The 13,215-nt window shown below is 38.9% G+C and overlaps 1 protein-coding gene across 4 annotated transcripts in view; it reads left to right on the top strand.

Annotated features, from left to right (window-relative positions):
- Positions 1-13,215, top strand: part of xdh (xanthine dehydrogenase) — a 95,594-nt gene that overhangs the window by 50,413 nt on the left and 31,966 nt on the right. For all 4 annotated transcript variants that reach the window (XM_034003511.3, XM_034003514.3, XM_034003516.3 and 1 more), the window contains 9 exons: positions 2,284-2,468; positions 2,832-3,006; positions 3,463-3,552; positions 3,688-3,857; positions 4,741-4,867; positions 5,731-5,850; positions 6,393-6,489; positions 7,817-7,941; positions 11,258-11,391. In XM_034003511.3, coding sequence (XP_033859402.2) covers positions 2,284-2,468; positions 2,832-3,006; positions 3,463-3,552; positions 3,688-3,857; positions 4,741-4,867; positions 5,731-5,850; positions 6,393-6,489; positions 7,817-7,941; positions 11,258-11,391 — 1,223 coding nt within the window. The remainder of the gene's footprint in view (positions 1-2,283; positions 2,469-2,831; positions 3,007-3,462; positions 3,553-3,687; positions 3,858-4,740; positions 4,868-5,730; positions 5,851-6,392; positions 6,490-7,816; positions 7,942-11,257; positions 11,392-13,215) is intronic.

Raw genomic sequence — 13,215 nt, forward strand, 5'->3', positions numbered from 1 at the left:
CAGAAATACAATCATACATAAGAAATAGGAGAGTTGTAAGAATTTAAGAAGTTATAAGTCGTAGTTAAACTTAAGACTGTTAAGAAAGAAATAATAATAATAATAATACATATTGCTGTACAATGGAAGGATTTTCCACCGGTTTGACTGCCATGGATGTAAGTAAATAAGACGTATTGTTTCTGAAGTTTGAAAAGTCTATACGCCTGTAATTATTCTATATGAAATAAGAAGTTGAACTATTATGCGAAGCACAGTAACTGGATGTTGCGTTGTAATGTATAAGCAACCTAAAAACAGACAAGTGAGCTGTAAAATTATATATTTTTTTAAATTTAATTTTTTTACCAAGCGCGGCGAGTAGGCGGGCTGAAACAAGCTGGCTGATTCAACTCAACACCGGGGCGCAGCAGAACTGGGCCCCATTGGAGGAATCATGCTTCTCTCTCTTTTTTTTTTTAAACTGCAAGGCAGTAAAAGCATTACACACACACACACAACATAAAAGCTGTGAGGGTAATTAGAACAGTCACCATGGTAACTCGGGTGAACTGAATTTTTTATTTTTTTTGCCAAGGGCACCGAGAGGGCGGGCTGAGACAATCCAGCAGAGTCAACTCAACAGCGGGGCCCCGTGGAGGATCACGCGTCTCTTTCTTAGCAATAGCAGAGTAAAAAAAAAAAAAAACAGCAAGTTCTGTGAGGTTAGAAAAGCAGACTACAAATCGCAAAGCGATGTAGACTGTCGAAAAGAAAAAGATTAAACGCAGTGCAGCGTAACTGAGTTCACAGATTGCAGGTGAACTCTAGAAAACTCGAGATAGAGCTGTTTCACACAGGCTCGACCAGAGCAACTGGATAATGGCGTCTAGCGTGGACTACATTTTGTCGCACACCGGGGGCAGCGCGTCGACTACAGCAGAGTGGAGCACAGCCTACAACCAGTGGGCACCGAGGGCATCGAGGGCACCAAAGCGCCGATGCAGCGGGGCCAAGAGTGCTTTTGTCTGGATTAGGTGTTGTCACATAACCGGGCAGCGCGTAGCTTGCAGTGGAGAGGACCACAGTCTACTTACTGACAGTACTTTGGAAAGGGAACTTTTTTTTTTTTTTTTACTGTAAAGCAGTAATAAGACAGACACAGGTACACACACACAGTGATACAATTAAAGAAAGACAGTTAACACGCCAGGCGGGAGCTGTAATATTTAGGCGGGCTAGGACAAGCCGGCTGCCTCGACTCAACAGCAGGCTACAGCAAAGCTGGGTCCCGGTGGAGGATCGCGGGTCTCCCTTTCCTTTTTTTTATTTTTATTTTTTTAACAAAAACACACATATACACAGCACGAAGTTGTGCGGGAGAAAAATCACTGAAAGTGAGTTTTTTGATTTTTGCCAAGCGCACCGAAGGGTGGGCCAAGGCAACTTGAAAATAGAAGAGGAAAAAACACAAAACAGCATGTAGTTGTAAGGTTAATAAAGCAGACTACAATCGCAAGCAATGTAGCTGTTGAAAGAAATAATTAAAACGATAGCGCCGTTGCGCAACATTTAAGCTCAGTCTTCAGAAGCCAAGTTTCTGATTCCGGGGAAGTGGCAAACTGACTTCCAGCAAAAATTTGCAGGCAATAAAACTGCAAGCAATAATTGCAAGGGAACTCCAGAGAAACTTGAGTCAGAGCTCTTTATACAGACTCAATCACAGCAACTGGACAGGTTTTTATACTTACCTTCACTTACCTGATGTGAGACGCAAAAGAGGATGTGAGCTCCGCTGGAGTGACTACTCATTCCCTTGGTAGGCGGGACGGAGGGGCCTATCGGCAGCTCTGACATAAAATACTGAGTAAATACCTGACCTGTGCAGGCATATCCCGAAAGTATTGTTGTTGGTCGTCTTCGAATTGAAAGGGAACAACAATTAATAAAGATCAAATATTTACAGAATTTAAAATTTCTCTCAAATAGTTCTCCAATCCCATGTGTCCTTTGCATAACTAATTTACAAACCACTGCCAGTCATTTGACAAACACCTCACACAAACTCCGACAGGCTGCGCAGTGTGCAGTCTTCCATGCTTGTTACAGTATGTTACATGATCAAAGTGATTGGTGAAAATAGCTGAACTTGCTTTATCTTGGAAGTCAGGATTCATAACATAAGCAAACTGCCTATATATTGACTCCTCATTCGTAGGAGCTTTTTCGTTACCCACGTACCAAAGTAGTTAATGAAAGAAACATGGTGGAAACACAAGGTCAGAATATTATTTGTCTTTGCAGGGACAGTATTTTTCAGCTTTCAAGCAGGCCTCTCGACGTGAAGATGACATTGCCATAGTAAACTGTGGGATGAGTGTCCTGTTTAAAGAGGGCACGAATGTGGTAAAGGAGCTCCTTGTGAGCTATGGAGGAATGGCACCAACTACAGTCCTAGCAAGGAAGACATGTGGACAGCTTATTGACAGGTAAACAAAGGAAAACAGTATATGTATAAATGTGTGTGAAAAGAGCTTTGAAAAAGACTTTAAAGTTATAAGTGTAAAAAGTTGTCAGGATGTTAACAATGAGAAGAAAAATTACAGCTATGCTGTTTAAACAGTTGTAGTAACACGTGGGGACATGCAACGCTATATTTTTCAGAGCCCCACTACTTACTCTTTAATGAGCAATCATTTTTTATAGCACAAGAGGCATCCATTGGCAATCCTGCAAACACATATTATACAATGCAATACATGTCAGAATCTTGGTGAAGTGGATGATGATCAATTGGTGGTGACTTTAGTGAACAACCAGAGCACATACTGACAGAAAACAATGTTGTACAGAGAGTGGAATGAGGAGCTTCTGCAGGAAGCCTGTTGCCTGTTAGCCGAGGAGATGAGCCTGTCCCCTTCAGCTCCCGGGGGGATGGTGGTGTACCGACGCACACTGACACTCAGCTTCTTCTTCAAGTTCTACCTGACTGTTCAACAAAAACTGGTCAAGGATCTTGGGGCTAATGTAAGCATTCACAAACCTTAATTGTCATTTCTTAATGTGTTCCATTTTCAGATATCCAAAGATTTTGGTCTTGGTATCCATGAAGAGATAAAGTTGTCCTTTCAAATATATGCAAAGGATTTTAATGAGCAAGCCATCCCATAAGCACACATAAGCCCAAAATATGATCAATTTTTAGGAATGCAGAACAACAGGATGGGTGTTTTTTTCAAAAATGTGATTGTGACTGCCAGTGTTTGGTGTACCACAGAAAAATTATAACACTGCGCGTTTCTTAAAACGTTTTGCTTACAGTAGAGTTGAAGTATGATTATCTATTCAGGGATGCAAAGATATTTAGTAAGCAAGGGGCCTGTGCAGGGGTAAAATAGCAAACAAATGTACCTCAAGTTGTGTTCTGTTTTCAGCTTGCTTTTTGTTCCTTAGAGATACCTTTTTATCCATGTTTCTTTCCAGAAGTATCATGCTGAACACTTATCTCCAGGCTACGCTAGCGCAACAGAGTTGTTCCATAAAGATTTTCCATCCAGTGTCCAAATTTTCCAGGTACCTTTTGAAACTGTTCTGTAATGTTTTTTAGAGCATTGTCCTGTATACACATTACAAATGTAAGACTGTTATTTTACCCACTTTGCGATAAGTGTTTTTGGTCATTTCATTTTTTTATTTGGATCTGTTCAGGCTGTGCCCCCCGGACAGTCTATGGAGGATGTGGTAGGAAGACCTGTTGTACATCTGTCAGCTCTCAAACAAGCCACTGGTGAGGCCATTTATTGTGATGACATGCCCAGATATGAAAATGAGCTCTACTTAACACTGGTTACGAGCACCAAAGCTCATGCCAAAATCATGTAAGTATCTGGTGACAAAACCATCATCTTGTTTCCTGTATCATATCCAAAACTCAAAAAGTCCATTAATAATAAATGATTTATACAAATGTGAAAAAAAAATAACCAATAGCAGTTTGAGAACAAGAAATGTTTTTTTTAAGCATAGGTTATTTCACAAAGTCACTTGCCTCACCTGATATGGTCCTACCTACCATGTTTGTGGTTTGACTGGTTGTTGAAAGTCACGTAGAAGCATTGTATATTTTGAATATGGGCTTAAGGTAACAGTGTTCCTAAATATACAAACAAATATATATATATATATATATATATATATATATATATATATATATATATATATATATATATATATATATATATCAAAACACAAGTAAAAAAAAAAAAAAAATGATATGCAGCACAACTACGTAAAAAATGCTTGTGGAAACATGCTTTTATTGCATGGAGGTTTTACTTATCGTATTTACCAGTCTAATTATGATGGGGCTGTATGGGACCAGTGGAAAAAAAAACTATAGTCTTCTGAAATCAGAACATCTGTTGTAAACCCCGCTCTGACTGCATCTTGTGTCCGAGTTCCTGGCAGGTGACGCTTTTTTGATGTCGTAGCGATGTTATGGTCGGTGCTGTAATGTCCATCACGGTGATGTCATAGCGCTGTTATGCGCAATCGCTGTAATGTCCATCGCGGTGATGTCGTAGCGCTGTTATGGGCAGTCGCTGTAATGGTCACCGCTGTGATGTCGTAGCGCTGTTATGGGCAGTTGCTGTAATGGTCAGTGCTGTAATGTCCATCGCGGTGATGTTGGCACGGTCTTGGACTCGCTATTATGTCATGTAACCCACACAAGGCGATGACTTTTCTGACTGTGTTATTCAGATCCATTGATACAGCAGAAGCCATGGAGGTGCCTGGAGTTGTGTGTTTCCTCTCCTATAAAGACATTCCCGGGAGCAACATAACAGGACCAATTGTTTTGGATGAAACAGTCTTCGCTGAAGACACGGTACGCAAACAGGGCTCCCAAGAAGTTAGTGGACATACAGTATCTCATAGGGATATATCTTCATAGTAGGGCATGTCAGACACAATTTTCTTTTAAAATTGAGACATTTGACATGGAATCATGAAACTGTGGCACATATATACAGTACCACCATTTTACATCCACCAAGAGCAGAGTATTGCAGGGGCAAGGTTAATGGTTACACTCTGGTGTTAGAGCTGAACTTCACGAGAAGACATGTTTGAGAACCCTTTTGAGGCCCCAGGGGTGCTTTAAACTTCTGAGTATTAAAAAGTCACCAGGATGTGTTGACTGAAGCGATTCTAAACAAAATAAATAATACATTTAGTTAAGATAACTGTGATATTAAGGCAAAGGTTAAGTAGTAGCAATGAACGATGCAAACAAAAAAAAAAAATATATATATATATATATATATATATATATATATATATATATATATATATATATATATACAGTATATTATATACAGTATTTTTAAACAGCTCCTGGGCGTTTACTTGGCAAGAATCTGCTAATTCTGAAATGAGTTGAGAGACTGTAATGTTCAGCTGGACTAGACTATAGTCTACTGGACAGCATAAGGTTCTTTGAAAGGCTAAAGGGACTTTTTAATCTTTTGGACTCCCTTTAAACAGGAACTTAAATTTCTAGCAGCCTATTGAACCAGTACAAAATATAACCAAATACATTTAAAAATGTCTTTATACAAACATTTTCAGTTTGTAAGTACTGTTTATTAAAATCCTCCTCAATGGCAATTATCTGTAGATATTTAAACTCGTCACACTCAGGATACTTCTCTCTTAATGCTTATATTCATATTTCATTTTGTCTTTTAGGTAACCAGTGTTGGGCACATTATTGGGGCAGTTGTTGCTGACACACAAGCCCATAGTCAAAGAGCTGCCAAGGCTGTAAAGATCACATATGAGGAACTTAAAAGGACTATCACTATTCTGGTACGGGCAGAATTTATTTTTGCTAATTTAGATTACTAGTAGTGTGCAAGGAGCCGAAACTAAGATGTACTGGATTTAGGGGTATTGGGAATACCCATTTTGAAAGATCACTGCCATATGAACCTTGTGCTTTCTCCTGGATACAAGCAGGTATATCTTTAACATTTAAATAAGTGCCACTCAAGCCCTGTATAAAAGTGGAAGGTGATAGCTGGAGTTATTAAGGAACTGGCACAAGGTTGGTCTTTTGCAGACAGTAAGAGTGATGCAGTGGGTACTATGGAAACTACTCTTTTCTCCAAAGTGGGTGGTCCCTTGAGAACAGGATTGAGGAAGAAAATGTGGGGCTCAAATTAAGGAGACCTAGATTTTAGTATGACTGTATGTAAGACTACTTTTGCCTGACCCTTATTATGAAACTCTGAAATATTTCTAAAAATATCCTCACAAACAAGGCCCATTTGTAAATGTACAAAATAATCCACTGGTAATAGATTGAAACCACTAACTCAAATAATTAATTTTCATTTTGTTTCACATAGGATGCAATTGCAAATAAATCATTTTATCAACCTATAAGAAAGATAGAAAGAGGGAACCTTGATAAAGGATTTCAAGAGGCTGACCATATAGTGGAAGGTAAGGGGCTCGTTGAAAAGTGATTATTCTTTACTTGAACTTAATCAAACAAAATCATTAGTTTTATGTCCTTGTGGCAAAGTGGTTTGCTGTGCGCAGGTGTAGAGGTGATAATAAACACAACGCATTTCATGGTGAAAAACGGTTCTTTATTTGTGCTGCAAATAATAGTAACTGGTCCTACACAACGATGTGCATGGCACAATTAAAACCCATCAACTCAGTCCTGAAATAATAATAACACTAATAAAGACACACACTTTATAAAACACACACACAATCACAAGTCCAATAGTGAGTGCTCCTAGTGCAAGTGGTGAATTATACAGTAGTTAGTGAAACAGCAGTGTAGTTGTGTAGTCCGGTGTTGGTGTTGACTTTTAGTGACAGCGCCCGGATAGTTTAGCTGTCTAACAATGACAAATACAATTATCAACAGTCAGACAAAAACAACACGAAAAACACTTACAGTTAAATCACACTCGTACGTCCTTTACAGGTCTTTCCGTAACCATAACAAATTAACAGATTGCTTGGCTCTGCCCCCTTTCTGGATGTCCGACTTCTGACTGACCCTGGAATGAACTGCCTAACCACCCAGTCGGGGCACACTGTTCCTGTTATACAGCGCTTTCACAGGTCGGGAGGGAGATTGTTGACTAGGATTCATTCGCTCTCTGTCAAGTCCTTAGTCAAATATTGTTGCTTTTTCTTAATTAAAATAATAATAATTGGGAATTGCCACAACAAATCATATAGGCATCTATTTTAATAATCTAAACACACACACACACACACACACACACACACACACACATCTGTTACTATATGAATTTAAATGAAATCATTAAAGAATAAGTAGCTTCAAATTTCATTTCATTGTTTTTTTTTTTTAATGTCCCTTTTATGATGTATGCAATCATTCTAAATGGTTCTCAATGAAATAACTGTGTTTTTTTATGCAAAGGTGCTTTTACCTGAGTTCAAGAGATGCTCTTCGGTTCCAGTTGCCTGCCATAGATATGTAACCTAGGCTACAAATAAAAGTCAACACATTGAGTGAATTGCCAGTTTATATACTGTACAAGTTCATTTTAGTTTTGTTGATAATACATGCTGTGCACTTAATGATGCTGGCGGTTCCTAATATAAAGACATTTTGGCTGATCTCACCTACATTACAAATGTCTATGGCAGGCAACAAGAAATGAAGAGTAGATCCTGAAAGATTACATCTTTTTATACATACAATTTTGAACAAAATATTGTCATATCTACTGTCCAAGTCTCATTACATTTGCTAATGCCTGTATGATTCTTTACAAAGGGGAAATGCACATGGGGGGACAGGAACACTTCTATCTGGAAACTCATTGCACTTTGGCAGTTCCCAAAGGAGAAGATGGAGAAATGGAATTGTTTGCATCAACCCAGGATGCTACAAAAACACAGGTGTGTAAATCAGTTGTTGCAGACCAAGTACCATTCGTCCAAATGCCTGATACATGACCGATTTATTTCTTGTGAAAGTGGAATACTCTCTAGTATATTAAAACTGTATCTGTTCAAGCAAGTTTCAGTCACATGGCACAGACTGTGATATCGCTCTTGACTGTACTGTACTGTAGGTGCTTGGTAGGCAGATTTCCATTAACCCTTTAAGGACCGGGATCGTGTTAACACGATCATACTAGTTGGCTTCTAGGATGTGATCGTGTAAACACGATAAAAAAGTACTTAGTTTTGATGACTTACAGGCCCACCGTACTTTGCAGTACAGGCTTGAAACATATCATTGCATAGGGGAGAGACTAACGTTCACTTCCTGATTAGTTTTTTTTTTTTTTTTTTTGTGTGTGTGTGTGTGTGTGATGTCACTGAGAGGTGCATTTAGTGTCTAAAAGGACAGAGACAGTTTACAGCATCCCGGCAGAGACAAAAGCAGAATCAAAACATCACAGGAACTTGTTTAGAGCGAATAAAAAAGGGGAAACACTATAATTATGACTTATAATTATATTAGAACCATTTATATTGTCTTAATATATATTTTACAACATTTATAAATATCAAGAAACGAGTAGACATAAGCATATACTATTTCATGAACTAAATGTATCAGGTACGTTTTTTTCCTTATTACTGATAATAATGAAATGGATAACTATTATTTTATTCATAAATACTTATTTTGAGAAAATAAATGGAGAGTAGTGTCCATTATTGCTTATAAAGACCCTGAGAATATATGTGTATTATGTCATTGCAATCACTCAGGTGAAACAATGTCTTGTAATTTGCCCAAACATCAATATTTTTCAACAGAACTTTCAGTAAGTATTGTAAGGTCCCTCAGGTCATAGAATAACACATTTTTATAATTATATCTCTAAGCAGAATACATAATAAAAAAAACCCAAAATATTGTGTTGAAAAAAAAGGTAAAAGTTTATATAGTTTCTTTACTTAATATGTTCCCCACAGTGTTCTGAAAAAAGGACACCATTTCCAAGATGCTACTGTAAAAAATAGATTTTTTGTGAATTTTTTTTGGAAGAGAGTCAACTACAGCCAAAAAACGGCTCGTCCTGGGGGAACACCCCACTGAAAAATGCTTGGTCCTGAAAGGGTTAAGTTGTCATCCCTCTACATCCATTAAGACACCTTCAGGAATACTAAAACAACCTGAATTAATTCAATGAAGAACATTTTGACTAGAAGTCTTTTCTTAATATCTCCAATAAGTATTGATTCACATACAGTGCCTTGCGAAAGTATTCGGCCCCCTTGAACTTTGCGACCTTTTGCCACATTTCAGGCTTCAAACATAAAGATATGAAACTGTAATTTTTTGTGAAGATTCAACAACAAGTGGGACACAATCATGAAGTGGAACGAAATTTATTGGATATTTCAAACTTTTTTAACAAATAAAAAACTGAAAAATTGGGCGTGCAAAATTATGCAGCCCCTTTACTTTCAGTGCAGCAAACTCTCTCCAGAAGTTCAGTGAGGATCTCTGATTGATCCAATGTTGACCTAAATGACTAATGATGATAAATAGAATCCACCTGTGTGTAATCAAGTCTCCGTATAAATGCACCTGCACTGTGATAGTCTCAGAGGTCCGTTTAAAGCGCAGAGAGCATCATGAAGAACAAGGAACACACCAGGCAGGTCCGAGATACTGTTGTGGAGAAGTTTAAAGCCGGATTTGGATACAAAAAGATTTCCCAAGCTTTAAACATCCCAAGGAGCACTGTGCAAGCGATAATATTGAAATGGAAGGAGTATCAGACCACTGCAAATCTACCAAGACCTGGCCGTCCCTCTAAACTTTCAGCTCATACAAGGAGAAGACTGATCAGAGATGCAGCCAAGAGGCCCATGATCACTCTGGATGAACTGCAGAGATCTACAGCTGAGGTGGGAGACTCTGTCCATAGGACAACAATCAGTCGTATACTGCACAAATCTGGCCTTTATGGAAGAGTGGCAAGAAGAAAGCCATTTCTTAAAGATATCCATAAAAAGTGTTGTTTACAGTTTGCCACAAGCCACCTGGGAGACACACCAAACATGTGGAAGAAGGTGCTCTGGTCAGATGAAACCAAAATCGAACTTTTTGGCAACAATGCAAAACGTTATGTTTGGCGTAAAAGCAACACAGCTCATCACCCTGAACACACCATCCCCACTGTCAAACATGGTGGTGGCAGCATCATGGTTTGGGCCTGCTTTTCTTCAGCAGGGACAGGGAAGATGGTTAAAATTGATGGGAAGATGGATGGAGCCAAATACAGGACCATTCTGGAAGAAAACCTGATGGAGTCTGCAAAAGACCTGAGACTGGGACGGAGATTTGTCTTCCAACAAGACAATGATCCAAAACATAAAGCAAAATCTACAATGGAATGGTTCACAAATAAACATATCCAGGTGTTAGAATGGCCAAGTCAAAGTCCAGACCTGAATCCAATCGAGAATCTGTGGAAAGAACTGAAAACTGCTGTTCACAAATGCTCTCCATCCAACCTCACTGAGCTCTAGCTGTTTTGCAAAATGTGCAAAACTGATAGAGACATACCCCAAGCGACTTACAGCTGTAATCGCAGCAAAAGGTGGCGCTACAAAGTATTAACTTAAGGGGGCTGAATAATTTTGCACGCCCAATTTTTCAGTTTTTTATTTGTTAAAAAAGTTTGAAATATCCAATAACTTTCGTTCCACTTCATGATTGTGTCCCACTTGTTGTTGATTCTTCACAAAAAATTACAGTTTCATATCTTTATGTTTGAAGCCTGAAATGTGGCAAAAGGTCGCAAAGTTCAAGGGGGCCGAATACTTTCGCAAGGCACTGTACTTATTTCCCTGGATGATGTGGACTCCACTCCCAATTGATAAATTGTGAAAGGTCCTGCAACAAAATCATGTAGTTGTACTTTTGACGGCTGTGGTAATGTTGACCTGTGGGCAGGTAGTGCAGTGCATTTTTCTCACTCTGTTATGTTCTTATCTGATTGCTGGCATTCTATGGGCTGAAGAATCAAAATTGGCATAGACTGTTTTTCCGCACCGTGCTACAGTAGACCCTACTGGCCAACTGGCATACGTTGTAGATTGTCCTTGTGCAATTGACTTGGTATTTAAAATAAGTAGTAAAACAACAGTAAACTGCAAGACTACTGTTAAAAGTATTGGGCCTCTCTCTGTCTGCTGTTTTTCTGAATTTTAACTTTTACACCTGTTTTTATACTAATTTCAATAGGCCCTTGTTGCCAAAGTCTTAGGAGTCCCATCAAATCGAATTGTCTGCCGGGTGAAGAGAATGGGAGGAGGGTTTGGAGGGAAAGAATCCAGATCCACCCTCTTATCAACTGTGGTGGCTGTAGCAGCACATAAGTAAGTATAGAAAACAAATATGTTGCCAAGAAACAGTTATATACAGTTTCTATCTAAACTTGTAGTCAAAAGATTACATACCCTAATGGAAATGTATCATTTCTAGAAATTTCTCAAAAACAAATCATTTTAGGAAAACTCTTTTGTAGCAAAAGTTTTGCTTTTGTGGATGAGGAAAAAAAATTACAAGAAATAGATGTCTACAATCATTTATTTCAGCAATTTTTTTTTTTTGCAAAACTCCAAAAATGCTATTTCAAAAGGTATACCCTGACAAGGTAAATGAAATTAATAGCTAGTTTTTTAGCATCGCCAATTTTTTACCCGTTTTCTCCCCAATTTAGCATGCCCAATTATTATTTATCTGTATCCTTGGCTCACCGCTCGCAACCCCTCCGCCAACTCGGGAAACGGCGGCTGGAACACGCGTCCTCCGAAACGTGCTCCTGCCAAGCCGTCATTTTTCGCACTGCAGATCCACTGCGATGCCACCAGACCTATAGTGCCGGAGGACAACACAGATCTGGCGGCTCCACTGCAGAACCACAGGCGCCCTATCGGCTACAGGGGTCGCTGATGCGCGGAGAGTCGTGTATTCCCCTGCCGACCTAAGCCCTCCCCACCCGAGCAGCGCTCAGCCAATTGTGCGCCGCCCCCTAGGAACTCCCAGTCACGGTCGGCTGTGACATAGCCTGGATTCGAACTCGCGATCTCCAGGCTATAGGGCACATCCTGCACTCCGCGCGGAGCGCCTTTACTGGATGTGCCACTCGGGAGCCCGCAATAACCTCTTTTAAACAATTAAGATATTTGTCAGTGAGCTGTAGGCATGATTCTTTAGTAATTTTTTACCATTCTGCAACGCAAAATTGTTCCAGTTCATTCATATTCTATGGATTTCTCTTGTGCACAGACTTCTTCAACTCATACCAAAGATTCTCCAGCAGATTTAGATTGGGACTTTGACTAGGCCATTCCAAAACCTTGATTTTATTCTTCTCTAACCATTCTGAAGTAGATTTTGATGCGTGCTTTGTCTATTTCTTGTAACTTTTTTTTCCTAATCAACAAAAGCAAAACTTTTGCTACAAAAGATTTTTTCCTAAAATTCTTTGTTTTTGAGAAATTTCTAGAAATTATAAATTTCCATTGGGGTATGTAAACTTTGAACCAGACACGAAATTGAGGTGTTTTAAAGTACTTTTGTGCATTTTTATTAATTACAGAAATAAAAGACAAATTAACAAAACAAAACAAAAGGCTAACTCCACTTCAGAGTGCTAACTAAAACTTTTCACTCTCCCTAAACTATAAAACCGGATGGCTAAGTTGTTTACCGGTTGCAAAAGACACAGTTTTTTTTTTTTTTTTTTTTTTTTTTTCTAAACCACAGTTTTCTTCTCTGTGACAGCCTCTCTTCACACAGACTGGAGGCTGTGCGGAACAAACATTTCTGCCCTGCTATATGGTGACATCAATTAATTTAACACAAATGATTACACCTGTGGCTGTACTAGCACAGCCACACCCACACATATTTCTCTGGCAGGGACAGAAATTAACCCTATCCCTGCCAATCACCAATACATTGCTTCCTGGCAGAGATTCACTCTGCCACAAGTGTCTCTCTCAGATTCTCAGAGCGTTTTACTCCATGTAGTTATTTTTACTGAAGAAAATAACTGAAAAATACAAGTATCGGCACGTCCCTACTAAAAACATTATTTTCAAAAGGTCGTTCAACTAGTTTTCAACTTATCTCAACCTCCTAGCCTGTTAGGGCTCTAGGTGATTGTAAATTATTGTAAAACTAATAAGAAACAA

Source organism: Acipenser ruthenus, chromosome 5 (genome assembly GCF_902713425.1).
Source record: "Acipenser ruthenus chromosome 5, fAciRut3.2 maternal haplotype, whole genome shotgun sequence".
Taxonomy (NCBI): domain Eukaryota; kingdom Metazoa; phylum Chordata; class Actinopteri; order Acipenseriformes; family Acipenseridae; genus Acipenser; species Acipenser ruthenus.